This window comes from Larus michahellis, unplaced genomic scaffold (assembly GCF_964199755.1).
Source record: "Larus michahellis unplaced genomic scaffold, bLarMic1.1 SCAFFOLD_34, whole genome shotgun sequence".
NCBI lineage: Eukaryota > Metazoa > Chordata > Aves > Charadriiformes > Laridae > Larus > Larus michahellis.
In genome coordinates this window covers 1,780,599-1,805,823 of record NW_027436399.1, presented here as the reverse complement: position 1 = coordinate 1,805,823, position 25,225 = coordinate 1,780,599, and the positions used below count along the sequence as shown (strand labels likewise).

The window sequence follows — 25,225 nt, the reverse complement described above, 5'->3', positions numbered from 1 at the left end:
ATACTCTGCTGACATGAAAAAGAAAAAGAAAAAGAGCTGGGCCACACATCCTGTGTAGGAGATGTCCCTGGTGCCCCACAGGGAATTAGCCATGGATTTTGGGACAGTGGTGGAGATGGAGCCCAGGTCCAGAAGAGAGAGGTTGAGGAGGAAGAAGTACATGGGGGTGTGGAGGCGGTGGTCACAGGCGATGGCCGCGATGAAGAGGCCGTTGCCCAGGAGGGCAGCCAGGTAGATGCCCAGGAAGAGCCCAAAGTGCAAGAGCTGCAGCTCCCGTGTGTCTGCGAATGCCAGGAGGAGGAACTGGGTGATGGAGCTGCTGTTGGACATTTGCTCTTTCTTGGCATGGGGGCTCTGTCCAAAGGAGGAAAAAAACGGGAAAAAATTAGGACAGACCCCTTATAGCAAAGACAGTCTGCTTTTCAGAGATTATGTGGTTTTAATTTTCTACTATCACATCTGGCGATTGTTCTATTGAGGGGTAGAAATCCTCATGTTTATGACTGAAAATGTGGAGTCTTGAGACGGGACAGGACACAGGGCTCTAATCTCTGTGGTTTAGTGCAAAGCCAAATTCCTCTTAAAAAACAAACCCAAACAAATAACTGAACTCACATGGGAACAGCGGAGCACTGTTTGAACGGACAAATATACAAATTCTTCTTTTTCCCAAACCACAGTTAGAGCTGTGATGGAGAGAGCAGGACACAACCCCTCACAGAGACAATCAAAGGACTCTGCGAGGACAGTGCCGACCCCCAGGGAAAGGCTCAGCCCTCCCTAGGATCCCACAGGAGAGCTCTGCCTTTCTGGGGGCAGCTGGCAAGCCCAGCAGGACAGGCAAAGCAGAGAGTCTGGGGTCCCGGAGACGAGGTGTTCTGAGGGGAGAGTCAGCTCATTGCCCATCAGAGAACACCCAGAAGACGTCTCCAGTGAAGGACCAACAGAGAGATGCCTGAACGCCCCCTCCCCAGTGCGTGTTGGCAGTTTCCCCCAGCCCTTGCCCATGTCTCTGCTGCCTGGAGCTGCCCCTGCCAGGAGCTGCTGCTCTGTGCCCACGTCTCCTCCCTGTCCCTGCTCCCACAGCCCATCCCACCCGCTGGGGGCTCAGCTCTGCCCTGCAGACCCCTCCTGGCAGCAGGGCACTGCCCAGGGCCATCTCCCTCTTTGTGGCTCCTCAGGAGGAGAGGAGAGAAAGCCTGATGCTGGAAGCAAAGGTGCTGCTGGTGCTGTGTGTAGGGAGAGGAGGGGCTGAAGGCACTTTGTGAGCTTTCTGGCAGATCTGCTGATCCCTCAGTGGACCAGTGACAGCTCCTTTCCCTCAGGAGACAGCTGAGAGCACAGACCCTGCAATGTCTTCATCTTCCAGGCAGCCCCTGCCTTGTCTTTCCTCTGGAAATGCTGCCTCTGCCAGTGCTCTGGGGGAGATCTGCAGCTGTGGGCAGCCCTGACCCACACAGCACACACTCGAAAAAGAGCCAAAGGACCCTGCCCTGAGGGGAGTCTCTCCTTTTCCCCACAGCTTCTCCCCACAGACGCTCGGGGGGGAACTCCTTGGGCAGGCTGAGAGCTGACCCTGGCAAGCAGCAGAGTCCCTGCCCCGGCACACAGAGCCCTGGGCTGCAGGGACCCTGCTCTCAAGGACAGCCCTGGGCACCCCTGCCTGCACACCCACCTGTCTTCAAAACCCTGCCACAGTCCCTCGCAGAAGGCAGCCCTCCTTCACTGTCGCTGCGATGGTGCAGCAGGGCATCCCTGCTCGGAAGCACGGCCTCCTTCTCCACACCAGAGAAGCCAGGAGAGCCATCCTGACAGCTCCTCTCAGCCAGCCCTAGAACATCCCTCCAGGAGACCCCCCTGCATTGCCCCACAGCCAGAGACTGACTGTGTCAACAGGGGTGAAGATTTCCCCGAGAACGAGCTCAGAACTCTCCTCCCACTCCCAGCTGCCTTTATCCTCTCTGTGCCTGGCTCCTCTCGGGTGCCTGCAGGCAGTGCCCTCAGCCCTGCTGCGCTTGGCAGAGGAGCTGCTCCTGGGCAGAGCTGTCTCTCTGCAGCGCTGCCCGCTTGCCATCAGCTCCCTCCATGCCAGGAGCCCAGCCCAGCTCAGCAGCAGAGGACCAGCCCAAGGCAGCCCTTTCTCTGCCCCCTCGGGGCTCCCTCCAGGTGTCCCTGGGGCTCCAGGGGAACCTGCTGGGAAACAGGATGAAGTCACCACTGATGTTCCCTCCCTCAGCTGGGCAGAGACACTTCTTTCCAGAACTTTTACTTCTCCTCTCAAAGTTACCTCAAAATATTACCTTTTTTGCTCTTATTATTAGAAAGTGTTCCCAGACAGTGACAGGCAGTCATCTCCCTTACCCCTGCTGAGGGAAGGGATTCAGCTGAATCTGTGCTTCATCTCATCCTGCGTTTCAATTCCTGGCATTTGAAGGAGACACAACTGCCTTCCATGCCTGCCACAAACCCACAGGAGTTGGGATTCCTCTTGCCGTAGGTGTTCAGGTGTGCATAAAATACGCACATGCACGTGAGCTCCTTGTCTCAGCTCCTGTGCTCATCAAAGGAGATGGAGAGCAGGACACAATGCCTGGTGACATTGAAGGTGTCAGGGGTGGTCAAAGGTGTGAGCTGATAACTGCAAGCTCTACTGGAGCTGTTCATAGAGACAGGGCAATGTCTCAGGGACCCTGAATGAGCCTTGTGGGAAATTCCTTTGGCCGAGTGAAATGACAGCTGAGGCCCAAATAAAGGCCAAAAGAATCTTCTCCTACTTGTATGTTCATGGCAGTCTTTAGGGGTATTCATATGAACGACTGCAGTCCTGGGACACAGGGAGAGCTTGGTCTCTCTCTGCTCCATCAGCTCAATTTTCCAGATCTCCAGTGACTCTAATGGCATTTGCGCCATGTTCAGCCCCACTTTGCCTAACAGAATTCAGGGCAGCAACTCAATATAATGTTCAAATCCAGGCCCACAGAGCTACATGAGGTGCCAGGGCTGGCATGGACCACACAGGACCTACAGGAAACCAATTCCCTTTCAGTGCGGATGCATCACAGATGCCCCACATGGCATGCTAGAGCGTTCTATTTGGTGCTTTTGTGCCGTTGACTGATGCATTCAGTCATCAGTCATCAGAGAGGCGAGGTCTGTCCCTTCTCCACACAACAGCTGCAGGCATTGCATGGACATGGAGGACGTCACACGGGGGTCTTCACTCACTGCCCTGATGATACAATCAGCGCAAACACCAATAGATTTCACAGTGTGCCTGGATACATCTTGTCCTCCAGGGCAGCATCCTCCAGATCCAGCAGTGGTGCATATCGAAACTCAACTGAATCTCAAATAGGAATTCCAGGGCACCAAGAGGATCTTTGGTAATTCGGGAACAGTTAAACGAAGGAAAGGGAATAATGTAGGACCAGTGCTGAATTTAGTAGGAGTAGGTGTAGGTAGATCCGAGATATTCAATGTCCTCTTTGCCTCAGTTACCACCAGTGAGGTCTCCCAGGCCTTGGTAGAACAAGTCTTAAATAGGAACACGAAGAAGTCTCCAGGTAAATGAGGAGATTCCTGTGGGGAACAGTAATTGCCCAGGCATTCACTGGCCAGGCAAAGAAACAAGGTGCCAGCAGCCTTGAGCATCATGAGATGAGCTGGCTGGTGGGCCAGGAAGGGCGATGCTCACCTAGACCTGGTCCTGGCCAACAAGGAAGAGCTGGTCAGGGATGTGATAATTAGTGTCAGCCTTGCTGGAGTGACCAGGAAATAGCGGGGTCCCAGAGGCCAAAGAGGAGTGAGGAAGGCCAGCAGAGGAACACACGAGGGTGGCTCCAGAGGAGAAGACTTTGATGTACTCGGGGGACTGATGCAAGTGGTGTCATGGCAAGGAGTTTTGAAGGGTGAAGGAGCTCGGGAAATCGTATAGGCATTACAGGATGGCCTCCTCCAAGCACAGGAATGATGTCTTGGAATACCATGAAGAGAAACACTCATCTCAGGAGGCTGCTGGTATAAACGGACTGGGCTGCAGGGCAAAAAGGCAGCACACAGGAGGTGGAAGGCGGGGAAGCTGCAGAGGAGGCATTTAGAAACCTGGCCCCAGGATGTCGGGAGGATGCCAAAGCCAAAGCTCCCAGAGGCTTGCGAGTTGCAGGGATGCGGAGAGGAAGCACAATGAGCTGACAGAGGCTCAGAGGGTCATGTGGAATGAGTCACACTCTGCCTGGAGGCCTGTAACAAGTGGGCACTGCAGAGGTTTGCATGTTGACTGCGTGCCTCAGCCTAGGAGATGGGGATTCCCCCTGCTGGGGGTGGCTGTGCCAGTCCATCCACATGGGTCTAGATGGGGCAGACTCTTCCCGAAGACATTTCTGTTACCCAAATGTGTTGGGATTAATGCAGAACTGGCTCTTCAAAATCAAGCGTTAAATTGACTTGGCCTCTTTGCTTGGACATCTTTTCATTTTGACTGCACTCCTGAAATCTCTCTAATGAGCCAGAGAAGAGCTGAAGAGTAAAGGAAACTTATGCCCAGACTTGGCGCCTTCGTGTGTTTTTTGTGGTAATGAGCGCTCTGGTGCCGAGTTCCTGAAGTGCAGATCCTGAAAGATTGACTAGTCCTCTTGAGAAGTAAAAGCAGCTAACCTCCAGGTTTCTGAGGGTGTTATCAGACTCTGCTGAAGTCCCTCACTGCAGAGACCATGGAGGGAAGGAGCAGACAAAGTTCCTGTCCCTGTGGTGTGGTGAAGCAGGAAGTCGGAGACACATGGGCCGGGAAGAAATTTAAATGTGGAAATCACTGTGAAAGGCCTCGATGTGCCTCACCAAACAGGATGGCCAAGCCTGGACGCCCATCCCCTGGGGAGGGATGTCCGTTGCCTCTTGAGATGCTCTGGGCTCTGTTTGGGTGATGTGGCAGTGATGAGGTGCCAGGTGCAGGTCAGCAGTAGGAACCTCCCAGGCTCTGGGGAGGGTGGGTGAGGAGGCAACAAGGCGCTGGAGCTGTAAGGACTTGGTGTCCTCTCATTGAGCTCAGTGGAAGAGACAGAAGCCACAGCTGAGCAGACAAGGGTCTCCGTTCTCTTGGGGTGTCAAAGCCCCACCAAGGCCCTTGGCCATCCCCAAAACACAGCTACACTCTCCTGTGCCTGGGTCTGCTCCCTTGCTTCCAACACCAAGCTGTGGGTTTCTGAGGATTTGCCAGTGCCTGTGAGCTCCCCACAACCCATCCCGTTTCTTCCAAAGCCTTGCTAATGCTCACTTATTGCACAAGATTTCCAAGCCCCAGAGTTCCTGGAATCCCGTATGTAGCTCCACATCCCAGCACCAAACAGCACATCCCCTTTCTTCTTAATGATGGTTCATGCGAGAGGAGGCAGACACAGCGGGTGTTGGTGGGCACCGGTCAGCGGCACGGTGCCGAGGGCTGGGGCTTCCCTTGCGGCATCTCGGGGAGGGGAGGCACCCAATGCAGAAGTGAGGGCTGCGCTGCTGGGACGCGTGGTGTGGCAGGGAAAGGACGACTGGGCCGCCAGCAGAGCTAGCGCAGAGAGCGGGGTGGGCATGGGCAGAAAAGTCACCTGCAAGCACGCGGGGTCCCGAGGGAAGCATTTCTCTCCTGCCCTCGTCGCTAGGCTGGGCCTGCGGGACGCCTCAGCATGCAGGGGCGTGAGCGCTTGTCCAGGCAACAGTGAACCCCAAACCGGTGTTACCTTTCAGAAAAAGCTCCGGAAAGACCTGGCCAAATTAGACGATGCCCCTGAACTGCCGGGAAGGACTGACGTTTCTTGCCTGCGAGAGCGGCTGCTGCAGGAGGAAAGAAAGAGTTTGCCAGGTGGAGAGAGGAGGAGGAAGCAGAGGTGAGAAAAGGCCAAGTAACGCTTGCTCTTGAAGGGGGCCCGTGGTCCCCAAGAGAAGTCCTGGAGCCTCATGGCCCAGTGAACAGACAAAGCCCGGCGGTGGAAGGAGCCGGTGCCGGATGCAAACACGTTGGCACAGTCTGTCTTTGGAGCCTTGGGCAGGCAGCTGGAAGCTGCTGCCGGGACTCCTGGAGCAAAGCAGCTGGGAGCAGGATGACGGGAGCGGCTGAGCGGAAAACAGCCTGGCCCAGATGGACAGAGCGGCTCCTTCTCAGCTGCCTTCCTTTCTCTTGACAGGCACCTCACTGTGATCAAGCAGCGGATTGAAAGACTGGAGGCTCTTCAAAAAGAGCAAGACCTCCTCCAGCAGGCCGAGAGCCAACAGCAGCACAGATGCCACACACACAGAGGCAGCTCCTCGGGGAGGAGATGGGGAGAGCACCTTGGGGTGTGGGGACACTGCGGGGAGGGGGACACACGTGCCACATTCAGCCCCCTGACTTCCCCGTGTGGGAGCGCAGAGGAGGGGCAGGTGTACAACCTGCAGCTGACCCTATCCCTGACCCCAGTGTCATCCCTGTAGGTGCCATGTCCCCATCGCTGTCCCCACAGGTGTCCTGGCCACACCACTGTCCCCAGCCCTGTCTCTGTCCCTCCAGGTCTCTTGTCCCCCTCCCTGTCCCCACAGGTGCCCTATGCCCAGGCCTGTGGGGACAGCGGCCGCCTGCTGGGCTGGTTCCATGGCAGCATCAGTTTTGTCCACCTCCGTGTCACAGTGAGACATGGGGACATTGGCGACCCCGCTGGGGGCTGGGGAGGGGCCCCCAGGCTCAGCTGTGTTTTGTAAAGTCTCCTTTCAAGAGTACCAAAATGCATTTTTTGTTTCCAAAGCTTCTATTTCAGGCTCCAAAAAGGCATTTTTAAGATTAAGCCAGTTTTAGGGTCCAAGATGCATCTTGGATGTCAAAACCCTAATTTTTATGGTCCAACCCCCTCTTTTAGGGACCAAATTATCATGCTTTTGAACCCAAAGCCTCATTTTTAGGTACAAACCCTCATTTACAAGTTCCAAAGCCCATTTTAAGATTCAAAGACCCATTGTCAAGCTCTCAAACAGCATTTTTAGGACCCAGCCAGTCATTTTTAGAGACCAAGCCACATCTTGACTGTCCCAAGCGAGAGCGAGTGGCCCACACGCGTGTCCAGATGGGCCTCCAGGTGGGCCCCGGGGTGGCTGGGCAGCAGCCGGGCAGCGGCGTGGCAACATGACGATGTGCAGTGCGGTGTCGCGGCAACGTGACGATGCAACAATGTGCGTCTGCTCTCTAGAGCCGCTTGCTGGGAGACTGGCTGTGGTGGCCGCAGCTGGGTGCCTCTGGAGCGAGAGGTGCCATCGCTCTGTCTACCCGTCTTTTAATTACCTCCAGGGATGGTGCCTCAGCCACTTCCCTGTGCAGCCTGTTCCAATGCCTGAAAAACCTTTCAGGGGAAAGATTGTTCCTAATATCCAGTCTAAACCTCTGCTGGGGCAACTGGCGGCCGATTCCCCTTCTCCTGTTGCTTGTTTCTTGGGAGAAGAGACCAACCCCCACCTCTGTACACCCTCCTTTCAGGGAGTTGTAGAGAGCGAGAAGGTCTCCCCTCAGCCTCCTTTTCTCCAGGCTAAACAGCCCCAGCTCCCTCAGCTGCTCCTCATCAGACTTGTTCTCCAGACTCCTCACCAGCTTCATTGCTCTTCTCTGGACCTGCTCCAGCCCCTCAGTGTCTTTTTTGTGGTGAGGGGCGCAAAACTGGACACGGCAATCAAGGTGGGCCAAGTGCAAGGTCCTACACTTGGGTCAGGACAACCCTCGTTACCAATACAGGCTGGGGGATGACGTGATAGAGAGCAGCCCTGTGGAAAAGGACTTGGGGGTCCTGGTGGATGAAAAGCCGGACATGAGCTAACAATGTGCTCATATAAGGCTCCGGGGAGACCTTATAGCAGCCTTCCAGTACCTGAAGGGGCCCTGTCAGAAAGCTGTTGCAAGGCTGTTTGCAAGGGCATGTAGCCTTAGGACGAGGGACAATGGTTTAAACTAGAGCAGGGCAGGTTTAGATTAGAGTTTAGGAAGAAGTTCTTTCCACTGAGGGTGGTGAGACAGTGGCCCAGGTTGCCCAGAGACGGGCTGGAGGCCCCATCCCTGGAGACATTCAAGGCCAGGTTTGATGAGCCTCTGAGCAACCTGATCTAGTTGTCGGTGTCCCTGCTTACTGCAGGGGGGTTGGACTAGATGACCTTTCAAGGTCCCTTCCAACCCCACACATTCTATCATTCTGTTATTCCATGATTTGTCCAAAAGCTTGTTGCTGCTCAGGGCCCCCTTTAGGCAGATTTGTGTATTCAAAAGACCATTTGATTTACTTTGTCTCTTTGCTTCTCTCTGCGAATCGAGGGAGCTCATGACGTGAGTGTGTGCCTCACTGCCTGCAAAGAACAATTATGGACAAAGAAAGAAAGTCCAGGACAGGGAATCTTTTGGGAAGTCTTGGGATCTGTGATTTAACAAAAATTATGTTTTCTGTTGGTCTAAGGGTAGCCACTGTAGGAAGCAGATTTCGGTGGGGGTAATGTGGACTTTACACATAGCTGAGGAATGTCTCATTTTTTTACTGAGCTATGCATTCCTTTGTTTCCATTTGTTGGCAAGTGACAAACACCCTTCTGTGTCCGTGTGCTGCTCGTTCTCCAAGTAACCCAGGTGGGAACCGGTGCCAATGGGCTGAACCGCGCAGCTTCAGTGGAGGAAGCTCAGATTGGAACAGGGCTGCTGTAAGTCCCAGGGGGCTGATGAGAGAAATGCTGGGTTGGGGGCAGGATGAAGACTGGCCATAGGTTGTGGAACACAAAGGGTCTTGATTTTCATATCTGTTCAGGCTGCATTAGCAGACGCTCAGGATCAGTATCACGTAGAGACTGCTGATTTCTATTCATGTATAAGCAGAAAAATAAAGTAGGAAAAAGAAAAAAGAAACCCTTTCTTCTTGTTGTTTAGTAATCATATTATTTCACTTTGATTACATTCCTGAAACTTCTCTAATTAAGCACATGAGAATTGAAGACTTTAAGGAAAAATATGCCCAGAGACTTGACTTGTTAGGGCGTTTTGCATGTTAATGAGCCCTCTGGTGCCAAGTGCCTGAACTGCAGATCCTGAAAGACTGAACAAGCCTCAAGACAAGTAAAAGTCAGCAGCAAACCTCCAAGAGTTTCCCAGAGTCCTTGGAGGCTGGTGAAGCAGGAAGTCAGAGGTGCTGCTTCGAGGTGGAAAATCAAACGTGGCATGTGGTTGTGAAAGCCCTCGATGTGTGTCACCAAGCAGGACAGCCAAGCCCTGACCCCATCTGCTGGGAAAGGGGATCCGTCAACTCACGGGATGCTCACACCTCAAGCCCTGCTCCCCCGGACACTGCTTCAAGGCTTCTAACAGAGATGCAGACTGCTGCATTGGACATATGTATGTTTATATTTTTTTTAATAGGTACTGATACTCCTTGGGAAATCAAACAAACTCCTGAAGGAGTATTGAAGGATTCTTGATATGGTCAGGGCTGTATAAGGGCACATGTAAAGCATCCCTGCACCTGATGCGAATTAATTCGGTGGCCATGGAAGCTCTGATGCACACACAAGATGCCGGTGTGACCAGGAAGGGGAAGACTGGATCTAAACAGCACGTTTCCAAAGCTGAGAGCATGAGCGTCATGGTTTCACTGCAGGAGAGCTCCAGCCTTGGGGCTAAATCACAAAAGTGGTCTAGTACATCAGGGCCAGCAAATGTGTCTGGGACAAGAAGGAAATGATTACTGCAGATGACAGAAATCCCCCCAGCCAAGGTGCAGCTGTCTTCTAGCGACAACCCTTCCAGTTCCGGAGTCTTGCAGAGAGCAGGGGGTGGCACAGAGCCAAGTACTGGTCATAGCATGTGGCCACCAGCAGGAGCCACTCTGTACCTGCCAAAGGTGCAGGAAATAGCCCTAAGAGCGCTGTGAGCAGAGATGGTGCTGTGCCCAGTGGGAGGACAGTCAGGGTGGCGGAGCTGTAGCAGGTTTCCATGTTTTCCACCAGCAGCCCCATGCTGAGGCTGTTCCCAACTGCAATTATGGGGCAGGTCATGGGAGGGAGGAGGAAGAGATTTTTCTGAAGGTTGGGGACGTTCCCTATTCCCATTAGGGGAAACTCCACTGATGATGACAAATTGTCCTAATCCCCTTTTGCCATGGAAAATTTTAGGTCTTCCTGTCCCCTCTCTCCTTGTGGGTACGCCTTCGAGTGACAACATTTGTTTCTCTGTTAGGTGCCTAAGGAAATTGGGAAGGAAGTTCAGAGAGGTGAAACACGGGGGTGTCTGTGCTTCTGAGTGCATCATAGTCCCTAGACGTGCTCTGTTCTGTGTGAAGGGTGAGAAAAGCCATCTTCTGGAGGGCAGCGACACTCCTGCTTGCAGAACCCTTTCGGACTGCGCGGGCGAAATGCTCTGTGGACGTGCTGCTTTCAGACTGTGTGAAACAAGGGATGGGCCATAAGGACAGGGGAGGGTGAGGCAGCACACAGAGGCACTTGCGATGAACCGGAAAAGGCAGGTGAGAGAAGGCGGGTGAGAGAAATCTCATTGGGCCGGTGGGGTTGTTCCTGAAGTCACACGCAGAATTGTCAGGGCTCTGACAGGGCTGTTCAAAGCCGCGAGCCCTTCCCTTCCACGTGCAGAGGCGTAGGGACTCTCTGGCCTCCTGCTGCCACTCCCAGATGCTGGGAGGCATCTCAGCCCTGTGGTGTGGTGCCCATCTGAGATGCCTCATGGCATGAGGTATGGACATAGGGACCCTGGTTCACGGAAGCACATCCCAGTGCGGCATCCAGGTGGTTTCCCAGAGGACGTTCCTCTCAAAGTCAAGTTACCCGAAGACAGAGTGTGTCCCACAGGCCTTCGTGGACGCTCTGGGAATAGCTGGTGGCACTTGTGCTCAACTCGGGTTCCTCTCCCCACATGCACATGATGTGCATGCTTGAGTCTCCTCCATGCAATGCACTCAAGGACTTCTGACCTAATCAGGTGGCACTTTCTCGGCTCGCTGTGGCTCCATCAAAGATGTCCCTGAGGCTCCAGGGGAACCTGCTGTGAAACAAGCTGAAGTCATGACTGATGTTTCCTCCCTCAGCTGTTGGGGGGGTGTCGGAGGATGTCGGAGTGGGAGACGGACCCGGAGTAACGATGGAGTCTCAATATGAGTATGATCGTTCTCCCTTTATTCAACTTTTCACAGAGTATATATAGACAGGCAATAAGAGCACGCGCTAGCGGCAGCTATAGGATTGGCTTACAGTCTCTGTTCACGCACTGTCCATGCAGTTCATTCACAGATCAGGTTGGTTACAAGAATTCACATAGTAAATTGCTTAGTCATTAGCACAACATGTTTTCTACCTTCTCAGTCCCCGTTTTTCCCATGTACTAATTCCATCTTCTACCACCTGTTTTGCCCTTAATCTAATCTCTCATAGTAGGGAGGCTGGCTCACGTGACCATTTTCTCTCAGACACATTCCTACAATCCCCCCTTTTTCTTCTTGAGCCAGCCAGACCTTATGCATGGCATTTTCTATCATGTTAGTCACTTTGCGGAGAACACACGAGGCTACCATAATCAATAATAATATAACCAACAGTAGCATGAGCCCTTGTTTTAGTAAGTCTGATAACCATCCCGTTATACCCCATGAGCTTAACCAATCGAAACCCTTTTTAACCGCTTTTAATTTGGACATGTTATCCTTGTTGTGACGCTCTTAGCAGGTTATATACTAAACACAATTAAAAACAGAATCAAAAAGAACCCTGCTAAGGCAATAAATACCCAGATTCCTAAATTTAGCCCAGAAAGCCAATTTCTTTGGATTTACCCACGAGAAATCCTTTTGTAATATTTCAAATACATTGCGGTTGCTGACAGCACGAGCGACCCTGGAAAAACAATCGTGGTAACATTTCGATCATCATAGTTACTGGTTTTGAAAAGGTATGTGGCAAAAATACCCACTCTAACGCAGTCAGGCTCTTTGCGAGCGCATCATCCCACTGTCCTATCAGGGCATAAAGTTGAAATTCTTGTAGGAAGGTGTTCAATGCGTCTTGCAGCAGTAGTAGACTATATCTTATCTTGCAACATACTGTAATGCCTTCAGAGCTGTTGGGGTTAATGAACATAGAACTTACGGGTGGGGGGGGGGCAGACACAGTGCTTCAGGGCATCCCCTGTACCTTCAAAGTGTGCTCATTTCTCTCTCCCCCTCTCTGACCCAAGACAGCCTCCTTATAACCTGCACTGGATTGACTGGAGAAGTACAGGCTAGAGTCGCTGCATGCATGGCCAGTGCACGCAGCCAGTCCCACCAGACTCTCCTGCACTGGATCGAGTAGAAAAGTACAGGCTAGAGTCGCTGCACGCGTGGCCAGCGTATGCAGCCAGTCCCACCAGACTCTCCTGCGCTGGATCGAGTAGAAAAGTACAGGCTAGAGTCACTGCACACGTGGCCAGCGTATGCAGCGAGTCTCACCAAACTCATGATCCAGCTTCGCTAACAGCAGCTGTCTGATACGTGACTACATTGTCGTAATCCCTTCTTGTTATCTTCTTCTGTGAAGGTCAGGTTCTCATGGATACACACATAGTTTTTAGAGCAACATATTCTACAACTTGTTCAAGGGTACGATGCAAAGCGGCATTTACAGCTGATCGTATAATGCTTATTAAACACAGCAAACAGCATACTAAACATAACAGACAAATTCCTTCCACACAGGCGATGAGTATAATTTGCTTCAACCAACCCCACCCCCAAGTCCATCCAGCAAAGAGATTTCACCCCGTGGTCTCCACAAGTTGCTGGTTCGGTCGGTGCAGTTCCTGCAGCTGGGCATGGATGGATTTGGAGTGGTCACTTAGATTCATACAATACAGTCCTTTAAAATCTTGACAACCATGTCTGTGAGCTGAAAGCAAAAAATCAGTAGCAGTTCTGTTTTGCAACATCGCATATCGAATACTATCTACATCTAGCAATAACTCAGAAATAGCGGTACTAGTAGCATCGTTAAACTTATCCTTGGCAGCAAGAGAGTCCTTGTTATCACAAATCCTTGGCAGCAAAAGAGTCCTTGTTTGCTAGAGCGCATGCGGACTCCCTGTTCTTGCTGGTACTGTGCTTTGATCTTCTTCCACAACAGGCCAAGGTTCTCAAGCAGCTGGATAAGGTGTCTGTGAGTCCATTACAGGCTTATGTCATCCAAATGTTTTTCTTGCAAGCACCCGAGACTGAATAACAATTGGTGTGATATCTGTGTTTTCCAGCACCCAGGTGCGAGTCCCTTGAGTGTATTTACAGTCCTCCTCGCCGATTTTCCATTGCTTTCCCATATTCCACCCCCTTGCTCAGGAGACCGCTTCTGCTGGGTTCATTTTAGTCTCGCAGGGTATAACACAGAGCAATCTACTAAGGCATGCAATAACATAGACACATATAGGAAAAAAACCAAAAAACATATCTCTATGGTACTGCTTTGAATCAGGTGTCCTATTTCTCTTTTTCTGATGCTTTCCCGTAATACTTATGGCATACTTTTGTGCTAACGTGGCACATTTCCCATCTAATTGTTCCTGTTTGGTTTCTTTTTTTTTTTTTTTTTTTCCTTCTCTTTTTTCTTTTTTTTTCTTTTTTTTTCTTTTTTTCTTTTTTCTTTTTTTCTTTTTTTTTCTTTTTTCTTTTTTTTCTTTTTTTTCTTTTTTCTTTTTTTTTCTTCTTTTCCCCATCACTTACGACTGACATAAAAGTCTGCCTTTGCAACAAGAGCTCAGTTTCTCATTTTTCCTTAAGTTTCTCATTTTCCTACAGAGCATCCTATAGACTTTGTCTCAACTCCTTTTCCCAATCAACCATGACCTTATAGACAAATAACAAACAACCAGCGATACGCCCTGCACGGACGAGCCGTTCCCGAGACCGTAAACGTGTCGGCTCATGAAAACTCCCCCAATATTTCAGGACTTCCATCGGTTCTACAGCCCATCCTGGTGTATCTGCCTGGGACGCGCTCGCCTTACATCTAAACACTGTGTATATACAAACTTCTTCACTTGACGGAGTGTCAGCCCTAGATGCATACGAGAACAGTACCACACCGGGCAGAACGCCTGCTCCAGTGGAGTCACCTAACGACACTGCACACAACAAAAAGCAAACAGTAGCACAGATGCTGATCAGCAGGTATAAGCTGGCGCCCACACACACTTACACAGCAGACATACAAAAACAGCACTTTTATCTCAGGGAGACGACTGGGGAGGGGAGGGGGCGAGGCGGGCAATGTCAGGAGCAAACAGCTCCGGCTCTGTCCTTCTCTGCTGACATTCTGCCTCCTCCATCGGCCTCAGGTGGAGCAGAGGGGATCAGCAGGGGATTGTCCCAGACCTTCGGACCTGGCCTGTTCGATCCCCCTCCCGTGGGTTGTAATGCTGCAAAAGCCCCGGCTGCCGTGGCTCGCTCCGCGTTCATATCTTGTAAGGTCGATAACACCAACCACCATGTCGTCGCTAACGGTGATGCCTCTTTGTCTCCTTTACTTATCACTTCCCACAGTTTTTTTCCAACAGCCTCCCATATTTCTGGTTTAAAAGCTGTCTGGGGCTCTGGTGCGAATCCGTTCTCTCTGCACCAGGTTAACAACCTTCGGAGCATACGCTCATCGTATTTCACCCCTCTCTTAGAGAGATATGCAGGAGAAGTCTTAATATAGCCCCTTCTTCTTTTGTTACTTTTTGTCCCATCTCCTGCCCCGGCTTAATCAGTTTGAGCAACAGTTTCGCTGGTGTTTCAATCCCTCTCTTAGAGAGGATCCCAGCGAGCAGCGTGGCCGCAGCTTCTGTTTCCATAGCTGCACCTGGGAGGTGAGGAGCGACCTCACGCCGTTGTCTGCTCCCGCTGATGCGCCCAAGCAGCACGTCTCCCAGCCGAAGTTTCCCACTCCCCTCCTCTAGCTGCTTACCGCAGTCTCGGAGAACTCAGTTGCGCTGAACCATCCTCTGCTACCAGATGTCGGAGGATGTCGGAGTGGGAGACGGACCCGGAGTAACGATGGAGTCTCAATATGAGTATGATCGTTCTCCCTTTATTCAACTTTTCACAGAGTATATATAGACAGGCAATAAGAGCACGCGCTAGCGGCAGCTATATGATTGGCTTACAGTCTCTGTTCACGCACTGTCCATGCAGTTCATTCACAGACCAGATTGGTTACAAGAATTCACATAGTAAATTGCTTAGTCATTAGCACAACATGTTTTCTACCTTCTCAGTTCCCGTTTTTCCCATGTACTAATTCCATCTTCTACCACCTGTTTTGCCCTTAATCTAATCTCTCATAGTAGGGAGGCTGGCTCACGTGATCATTTTCTCTCAGACACATTCCTACAGGGACACACTGTGGCCCCTCAGCAACCACAGCCGGGGCACCTCCTGCAGCCACCAGCCGGCGGCTGTTGGGCTGCCCCAGGCACTGCTGGCCAAGGGCTGCTCATCTGCCCACAGAGCTCCCGCCTCTGCCTGGAGCCGCACCAGCCCCAGGCATAAAAACCTGCCCAGGGCTGTCAGCGAGCCCCTTCACAGCTTTGGCTGGCACAGTCGGCGGGCTGAGGGCTTTATTTTCCACTCTTCCCAGGTACAGGACTGTGTCTGTGAGACTCCTGCAGCAAAGCACCTGGTGTCTGACAGGTTCAGAACTTCTTGACTTCAAGGGTGGCAGAGCACGGGGACAGGCTGCCCAGAGAGGTGCTGTAGCCTCTGTATCTGGAGATATTCAAACCCCACCTGGACGCATTCCTGTGCAACCTGCTCTAGCTCAACCTGCTCTGGCAGGGGAGGTGGACTAGATGATTTCCAGAGGTCCCTTACAACCCCTATCATTCCGTGATTCTGTGATTTTTATCTACCCCAGAAGATCCAGCCACAGGCTGACTGAAGGAGTGCTACAAAAGAACCACCTTGAGCAACTGGACTGGGTGCACCTCGGGTGGCTGCCAGGCCCCCACCCAGCTGCTCTCCCACCCTGCAGCTCCAATAGCCATTTGTGGGTGGCTTTTTAGCATCTCGTTTTACCCCACGACACGCCTGGAGGGCAATGAGTGTTGCCTCTGCCCCAACGAGGCAGCTGGTTGCTATTCCTGCCCTCCCTGAGCTCGCCAGTTGGGCCCCTGCACCGCCTGCGTCCTCCAGTTTTCCCCACTCTTGCTCGGGGCACTGAGTTCCTCCTGCTCAGCTCAGGACAGGGAGTTTGCCTCCTGCCCCACTTGGGGCATTCAGTTTTGTCCCTGTCCTGCTCAGGGCATCTCGTTGTGCCCCAGCCCAGGCCCCCACCCCACTCGGAGGGGCCATTATTGTCCTGGCCACAGCGAGACCACCGGGGCTCCACCGCCATTTCCCTGGGATCAGCCCCTGGCCAAGTGCTGCCCTGAATTGTCACATCACAACCACGCTTTTGCTTCCCAGCCTCCTCTAGCACCGCTCCTCCAGCTGGCATCTGACATTGAAAAAAGAGCCTGAGCCCTGTGATCCCTCAGCTTTTATACTGAGCAAGATGCCGGTGGGATGGAGTACTCTGTTAGTCAGCTTTGGGTCACCTCTCCTGTCCACTCCTCCCCAAAGGTGCCATCCCTCTGCGCTTCTCCCTTCCGACCCTCCGTGCCCTGCCATGTTTAACCCACCACAGTCATCCTTCCCAACTCTCCTGCTTCCAACAGTGCTAACAGGGTGGGATTCCTCAAGGGCTCCCCCAGCTTGGCATCATCTACAAAGGAGGTGAAAGTGCATTGTCTGCCATCATACGGAGAGATAATAATGTTCCATAGTAGTTGTCAAGGGCTGGTCTTTGATGGATGCCACTAGTAAGTGGGTTCCAGAAGGACTTTGTACCACAGATGATGTCCCTCTGTCATTACTCAGACAGCTTTCCACCAACCACATCGTCCACTTCTTCAGCCCGTCTTTCAACAACCTGGCTATACGGAGACTACAGGAGACCTGTAGTCAAAGGCCTTGCTAAAGTCCGGGTACACAACATCCCCTTCTTTTCCCTCCCACATGTCTTCTGCCATCCTTTTCTTGTTCTTCAAACCCCTGCAGATGGCTGCAGGAGGACTTGTCATATCCCCTGCCCTGGTGAGGCTGGCCAGTCTGTCATTGTCCCAATCCTCCTTCCTGCTTTTTTGAAAACTGGTTTCATTTCTGCTTTTTCCAAGGCGCTCAGATGGCTCTGGCCTTTCCAAGGTGTTGGAGAGAGGTCTCACAATGGCACTGGCCAGCCTTCTCCATCTCCATGACACCAAAAGTCTTCTCACTATGACACGCTGCCAGAGGAGTGCCCAGGACACAATACTCGCTGTCCAGATCCTTGGGGGCCGCTTCAGAAGAAAACCAGAAGTGATTTCTTCCTACAAGCCCACGACTGCAACGGGATCTCTCTGCAGCCGACAGCTTTCCTAAGCTGTTTCTGTCAGTTCCTCCCAACCCCCATCCTTCCTTCTCCTCAGGCTGTAGATGAGAGGATCGAGCAGGGGTGAGGTGCGTGTTGAAACAGGGCGTTGTTAAACTCTCTCAGGAGGGCTGTTCTGGGCATCCCACTGACAGTGGTGGGGGTGCCGCAGAAAGGAGTGGCTCCAGGGAGGGCAGAGGAGCCGGTGGAGAAGGCCTTCTGCCTGCCCATGCTGGGCAGGAGAGCTGCCCCCAAGTGCAGCTCTGCTGCACGCGCAGGATTCCAGCATGAACAGGAAGGGGAAGAATGGGTCTAAAAAGAGGTTATGAAAACAAAGTCCATGATGAATGTAATGGTTTCACGTCAGGAGAGTTTCAGCATTGGTGCAAACAGCCCAGCCCACCTATTTCTGAAGACATTTGCTTCTCTGTCAGGTGCTTAAAAAAATTGTGAAGGACGTTCAGAGAGGTGAAACATGGAGAGTGTGTGCCTCTCACTGCATTCCTACTCCCTAGACGTGCTCTGTGCTCTGTGAGAGGTGAGAAATGCCATCTTCTAGAGGGCAATGCCGCTCACGCCTGCAGAACCCTTTCTGACTGCACAGGGGAGATGCTCCACAGAGGTGCTTCTGTCACACCGTGTCATCAAAGGGACAGGCCATGAAGAGAGGGGAGGGTGAGGTAGCACACAGGTGTTCCTGGAGACACACCCAGCACTGTCAGGGCGCTGGCAGGGCTGCTCAGAGACACGAGTCCTTCCCTGGCACGGGCAGAGGCCCTGCAGCAGACTCCATGGCCTCCTGTTGCCACTCCCAGAGGCCGGCAGCACCTCAGCCCCGCGCTGTGTCTCCCTGCTCGGCACCTCTCTGAGATGCCCCACGGCGTGAGGAATGGACACAGGGACCTGGGGTCAAGGAAGCCCATCCCAGTGCTGCATTCAGGGGGTTTCCCAGGGGACGTTACTCTCCAATGAAGGGACACTGCCTGTCCCACAGCACTTTCGGGCATTTCTAAGAACAGCTGCTGGTGTTTGTGCTCTCTCGGGTTCATGTCCCCACATGCACACGGTGTGCATGCCGAAATCTCCTCTGAACCATGCAAACAGGGACTTCTGACCTCGTTATTCGGTGTCTCTCCACAGGCAGACAAACGTCCTCTCTGGGCTTGCGTAGGCGTCCAGTTCTGCAAATGGTGGTTTCAGGTGTCTGTTCTGTGACGATTGCCCTGGGACAGCTTCCCCGGGGTGTCCAGCAAACAAAGGCACAGACCAGACCCCGCTCTGCTGGTCCTTCAGTTCTGTCCCTGGAGGTGTGGCTGTGCAAGGACACTGTTGTGTGTGCCCTCACCCTGCACACGCACACTCTTTACCTCTTTACTGGGCATCCCTCACCAGGGCACGTTTGAAGGAACGCTCTTGACAGCAACTGTGGAAGAAGACCTGATCCTTCCTGCGCTGCCCTGAGCAGATCCCCTTTCATGGTGGAAACTCTGTTATGCAGACGAGCTTTTTCTCAGAGGTGCCCATTGCTTCTCCTTGCCTGTGATCACAGAGCTGCTACACAGCAGCACCATGACCAAGCTGCCAGAGCACTCAGGCCTTAGATCAACACAGGGGCTCAGAAGGCGAGTGTGGAAGTGAAAACAGAGCAGCCCCGGAAAGAACAAGTGCTGGTGCTCTGCAAGTACTGGGATTCTTTCCCCTCCTCCTCGGCGCTCAGGCTCTACCCCTGCAGCTCCAGAAAAGGCCTGAGAAGAAGGATTTTGGGCATGACTCTGTGAGTCTCAGAAATTTGGATAGATAGGTAGTAAAAAAAAAAAATCTTAAATAATGACATCTATTTGTGGACAAAAGTATATAATTTAAAAAAAAAAAAAAGGCAAGAAAAAGCCAAAACCCTCAACCAAACCTAACACACAGTTACCTAACCCCTAACCAAACCTACAGAAGACGGGCTTGGCGTATAATGAATTACATTATGAGTGATTTGCAGGAGACAGTTTATTGCTGCAGAAAATAACCTGGTCATTAATTTCCAGAGGGCATCCTTGAGCTCCTGGTTCCTCATGCTGTAGATGAGGGGGTTCAGTGCTGGAGGCACCACGGAGTACAGCACAGCCACCACCACATCCAGGGATGGGAAGGAGATGGAGGGGGGCTTCAGGTAGGCAAAAATGCCAGTGCTGATAAAGAGGGAGACCACGGCCAGGTGAGGGAGGCACGTGGAAAAGGCTTTGTGCCGTCCCTGCTCAGAGGGGATCCTCAGCACGGCCCTGAAGATCTGCACATAGGACAGCACGATGAAAACAAAACAACCAAAGCCTAAACAGACACTAACCACAAGAAGCCCAACTTCCCTGAGGTAGTCTGAGTGTGAGCAGGAGAGCTTGAGGATCTGGGGGATTTCACAGAAGAACTGGTCCAGGGCATTGCCCTGGCAGAGGGGCAGGGAAAATGTATTGGCCGTGTGCAGGAGAGCATAGAGAAACCCACTGCCCCAGGCAGCTGCTGCCATGTGGACACAAGCTCTGCTGCCCAGGAGGGTCCCGTAGTGCAGGGGTTTGCAGATGGCAACGTAGCGGTCATAGGCCATAATGGTGAGAAGACAATACTCTGCTGCAGCACTGAATAAGAAAGAAAAAACCTGTGCAGCACATCCCCAGTAGGAGATGGCCCTGGTGTCCCACAGGGAACTGGCCATGGATTTGGGGACAGTGGTGGAGATGGAGCCCAGGTCAAGAACAGAGAGGTTGAGGAGGAAGAAGTACATGGGGGTGTGGAGGCGGTGGTCACAGGCGATGGTGGTGATGATGAGGCCGTTGGCCAGGAGGGCAGCCAGGTAGATGCCCAGGAAGAGCCCGAAGTGCAAGAGCTGCAGCTCCCGTGTGTCTGCGAATGCCAGGAGGAGGAACTGGGTGATGGAGCTGCTGTTGGACATCTGCTCTTTCTTAGCATGGGGGCCTTGTCCAAAGGAGGAAAAAAACAGAAAAAAATTAGGACAGACGCCTTATAGCAAAGACAGTCTCCTTTTCTGTGTTTTTTTGATTTTCTACCATCACGTCTGGTAACTGGTCTTTTTAGGGGAAGAAATCCTTATTTTTATGACTGAAAATGTGGAAAATGTGGAGTCTTAAGACAGGACCGGACACAGGGCTCTAATCTCTGTGGTTTAGTGCAGAGTCAGGAGAGCTGCAGTGTCCATCAGTCTTTTTTCCATCTGCCCTGCGCTTCTGCTTGTGCTGCCTTGAAGATGACTTCACACACAAATTCCTCTTAAAAAACAAACCCAAACAAATAACTGAACTCATATGGGAACAGCGGAGCACTGTTTGAACGGACAAATATACAAATTCTTCTCTTTCCCAAACCAGAGTTAGAGCTGTGATGGAGACAGCAGGACACAACCCCTCACAGAGACAATCAAAGGACTCTGCGAGGACAGTGCCGACCCCCAGGGAAAGGCTCAGCCCTCCCTAGGATCCCACAGGAGAGCTCTGCCTTTCTGGGGGCAGCTGGCAAGCCCAGCAGGACAGGCAAAGCAGAGAGTCTGGGGTCCCGGAGACGAGGTGTTCTGAGGGGAGAGTCAGCTCATTGCCCACCAAAGAACACCCAGAAGACGTCTCCAGTGAAGGACCAACAGAGAGATGCCTGAACGCCCCCTCCCCAGTGCGTGTTGGCAGTTTCCCCCAGCCCTTGCCCATGTCTCTGCTGCCTGGAGCTGCCCCTGCCAGGAGCTGCTGCTCTGTGCCCACGTCTCCTCCCTGTCCCTGCTCCCACAGCCCATCCCACCCGCTGGGGGCTCAGCTCTGCCCTGCAGACCCCTCCTGGCAGCAGGGCACTGCCCAGGGCCATCTCCCTCTTTGTGGCTCCTCAGGAGGAGAGGAGAGAAAGCCTGATGCTGGAAGCAAAGGTGCTGCTGGTGCTGTGTGTAGGGAGAGGAGGGGCTGAAGGCACTTTGTGAGCTTTCTGGCAGATCTGCTGATCCCTCAGTGGAACAGTGACAGCTCCTTTCCCTCAGGAGACAGCTGAGAGCACAGACCCTGCAATGTCTTCATCTTCCAGGCAGCCCCTGCCTTGTCTTTCCTCTGGAAATGCTGCCTCTGCCAGTGCTCTGGGGGAGATCTGCAGCTGTGGGCAGCCCTGACCCACACAGCACACGCTCGAAAAAGAGCCAAAGGACCCTGCGCTGAGGGGAGTCTCTCCTTTTCCCCACAGCTTCTGCCCACAGACGCTCGGGGGGGAACTCCTTGGGCAGGCTGAGAGCTGACCCTGGCAAGCAGCAGAGTCCCTGCCCCGGCACACAGAGCCCTGGGCTGCAGGGACCCTGCTCTCAAGGACAGCCCTGGGCACCCCTGCCTGCACACCCACCTGTCTTCAAAACCCTGCCACAGTCCCTCGCAGAAGGCAGCCCTCCTTCCTTGTCGCTGCGATGGTGCAGCAGGGCATCCCTGCTCGGAAGCACGGCCTCCTTCTCCACACCAGAGAAGCCAGGAGAGAACGAGCTCAGAACTCTCCTCCCACTCCCAGCTGCCTTTATCCTCTCTGTGCCTGGCTCCTCTCGGGTGCCTGCAGGCAGTGCCCTCAGCCCTGCTGCGCTTGGCAGAGGAGCTGCTCCTGGGCAGAGCTGTCTCTCTGCAGCGCTGCCCGCTTGCCATCAGCTCCCTCCATGCCAGGAGCCCAGCCCAGCTCAGCAGCAGAGGACCAGCCCAAGGCAGCCCTTTCTCTGCCCCCTCGGGGCTCCCTCCAGGTGTCCCTGGGGCTCCAGGGGAACCTGCTGGGAAACAGGATGAAGTCACCACTGATGTTCCCTCCCTCAGCTGGGCAGAGACACTTCTTTCCAGAACTTTTGATTCTCCTCTCAAAGTTACCTCAAAATATCACCTTTTTTGCTCTTATTATTAGAAAGTGTTCCCAGACAGTGACAGGCAGTCATCTCCCTTACCCCTGCTGAGGGAAGGGATTCAGCTGAATCTGTGCTTCATCTCATCCTGCGTTTCAATTCCTGGCATTTGAAGGAGACACAACTGCCTTCCATGCCTGCCACAACCCACAGGAGGTGGGATTCCTCTTGCCGTAGGTGTTCAGGTGTGCATAAAATACGCACATGCACGTGAGCTCCTTGTCTCAGCTCCTGTGCTCATCAATGGAGATGGAGAGCAGGACACAATGCCTGGTGACATTGAAGGTGTCAGGGGTGGTCAAAGGTGTGTGCTGATAACTGCAAGCTCTGCTGGAGCTGTTCATAGAGACAGGGCAATGTCTCAGGGACCCCGAATGAGCCTTGTGGGAAATTCCTTTGGCCAAGTGAAATGACAGCTGAGGCCAAATAAAGGCCAAAAGAATCATAGAATCATAGGGTTGGAAGGGACCTCTGGAGATCATCTAGTCCAACCCCCCTGCCACAATCTTCTCCTACTTGTATGTTCATGGCAGTCTTTAGGGGTATTCATATGAACGACCGCAGTCCTGGGACACAGGGAGAGCTTGGTCTCTCTCTGCTCCATCAGCTCAATTTTCCAGATCTCCAGTGACTCTAATGGCATTTATGCCATGTTCAGCCCCACTTTGCCTAACAGAATTCAGGGCAGCAACTCAATATAATGTTCAAATCCAGGCCCACAGAGCTACATGAGGTGCCAGGGCTGGCATGGACCACACAGGACCTACAGGAAACCAATTCCCTTTCAGTGCGGATGCATCACAGATGCCCCACATGGCATGCTAGAGCGTTCTATTTGGTGCTTTTGTGCCGTTGACTGATGCATTCAGTCATCAGTCATCAGAGAGGCGAGGTCTGTCCCTTCTCCACACAACAGCTGCAGGCATTGCATGGACATGGAGCACGTCACACGGGGGTCTTCACTCACTGCCCTGATGATACAATCAATGAAAAGACCAATAGATTTCACAGTGTGCCTGGATACATCTTGTCCTCCAGGGCAGCATCCTCCAGATCCAGCAGTGGTGCATATCGAAACTCAACTGAATCTCAAATAGGAATTCCAGGGCACCAAGAGGATCTTTGGTAATTCGGGAACAGTTAAACGAAGAAAAGGGAATAATGTAGGACCAGTGCTGAATTTAGTAGGAGTAGGTGTAGGTAGATCCGAGATATTCAATGTCCTCTCTGCCTCAGTTACCACCAGTGAGGTCTCCCAGGCCTTGGTAGAACAAGTCTTAAATAGGAACACGAAGAAGTCTCCAGGTAAATGAGGAGATTCCTGTGGGGAACAGTAATTGCCCAGGCACTCACTGGCCAGGCAGAGAAACAAGGTGCCAGCAGCCTGGAGCATCATGAGACGACTTCTTAGCAGAGCTGCCTGGTGGGCCAGGAAGGGTGATGCTCACCTAGACCTGGTCCTGGCCAACAAGGAAGCGCTGGTCAGGGATGTGACAATTAGTGTCAGCCTTGCTGGAGTGACCAGGAAATAGCGGGGTCCCAGAGGCCAAAGAGGAGTGAGGAAGGCCAGCAGAGGAACACACGAGGGTGGCTCCAGAGGAGAAGACTTTGATGTACTCGGGGGACTGATGCAAGTGGTGTCATGGCAAGGAGTTTTGAAGGGTGAAGGAGCTCGGGAAATCATATAGGCATTACGGCACAGCCTCCTCCAAGTGCAGGAATGATGTCTTGGAATACCATGAAGAGAAACACTCATCTCAGGAGGCTGCTGGTATAAACGGACTGGGCTGCAGGGCAAAAAGGCAGCACACAGGAGGTGGAAGGCGGGGAAGCTGCAGAGGAGACATTTAGAAACCTGGCCCCAGGATGTCGGGAGGATGCCAAAGCCAAAGCTCCCAGAGGCTTGAGGGTTGCAGGGATGGGTGGAGGAAGCACAATGAGCTGACAGAGGCTCAGAGGGTCATGTGGAATGAGTCACACTCTGCCTGGAGGCCTGTAACAAGTGGGCACTGCAGAGGTTTGCATGTTGACTGCGTGCCTCAGCCTAGGAGATGGGGATTCCCCCTGCTGGGGGTGGCTGTGCCAGTCCATCCACATGGGTCTAGATGGGGCAGACTCTTCCCGAAGACATTTCTGTTACCCAAATGTGTTGGGATTAATGCAGAAACGACTCTTCAAAACCAAGCATTTAAATAATTTGTTCTCTTTGCTTGGACATCCTTTCATTTTGACTGCACTCCTGAAATGTCTCTAATGAGCCAAAGAATTGAAGACTAAACAAAATTTGTGCCCAGACGTGGCTCCTTCGTGTGTTTTGTGTGATAATGAGCCTTCTGGTGCCGAGTTCCTGAACTGCAGATCCTGAAAGACTCAGCAAGCCTCTCGAGAAGTAAAAGCAGCAAACCTCCAGGTTTCTGAGGGTGTTATCAGACCCTGCGGAAGTCCCTCACTGCAGAGACCATGGAGGGAAGGAGCAGACAAAGTTCTTGTCTCTGTGGTCTGGTGAAGCATAAAGTTGGAGGCACTTGGTAGAGGAGAAAACTTAAATGTGGAAATCACTGTGAAAGGCCTTCATGTTCTTCACCAAGCAGGCTGGCCAAGGTCAGTCCCCTCTCTCCTGCAGAGGGGGCTCCTTTGTTTCTTAGGGTGCTCTGGGCTCTTGCTGGGGGCAAGGTGATGTGGGAGTGATGAGGTGCCAGGTGCAGGTCAGCAGTAGGAACCTCCCAGGCTCTGGGGAGGGTGGGTGAGGAGGCAACAAGGCGCTGGAGCTGTAAGGACTTGGTGTCCTCTCATTGAGCTCAGTGGATGAGACAGAAGCCACAGCTGAGCAGACAAGGGTCTCCGTTCTCTTGGGGTGTCAAAGCCCCACCAAGGCCCTTGGCCATCCCCAAAACACAGCTA

General features: G+C 52.7%; 1 protein-coding gene across 1 annotated transcript; it reads right to left on the bottom strand.

Moving 5' to 3' along the window:
- Positions 1-5,754: 5,754 nt before the first annotated feature.
- LOC141737331 (olfactory receptor 14J1-like) lies at positions 5,755-20,017 on the bottom strand. The gene is made up of 2 exons (XM_074572013.1): positions 19,469-20,017; positions 5,755-5,814 (listed from the first exon to the last, which is right to left on the bottom strand). Exons 1-2 carry the CDS (start codon positions 20,015-20,017, stop codon positions 5,755-5,757), a joined length of 609 nt encoding a protein of 202 aa, XP_074428114.1.
- Positions 20,018-25,225: the final 5,208 nt, after the last annotated feature.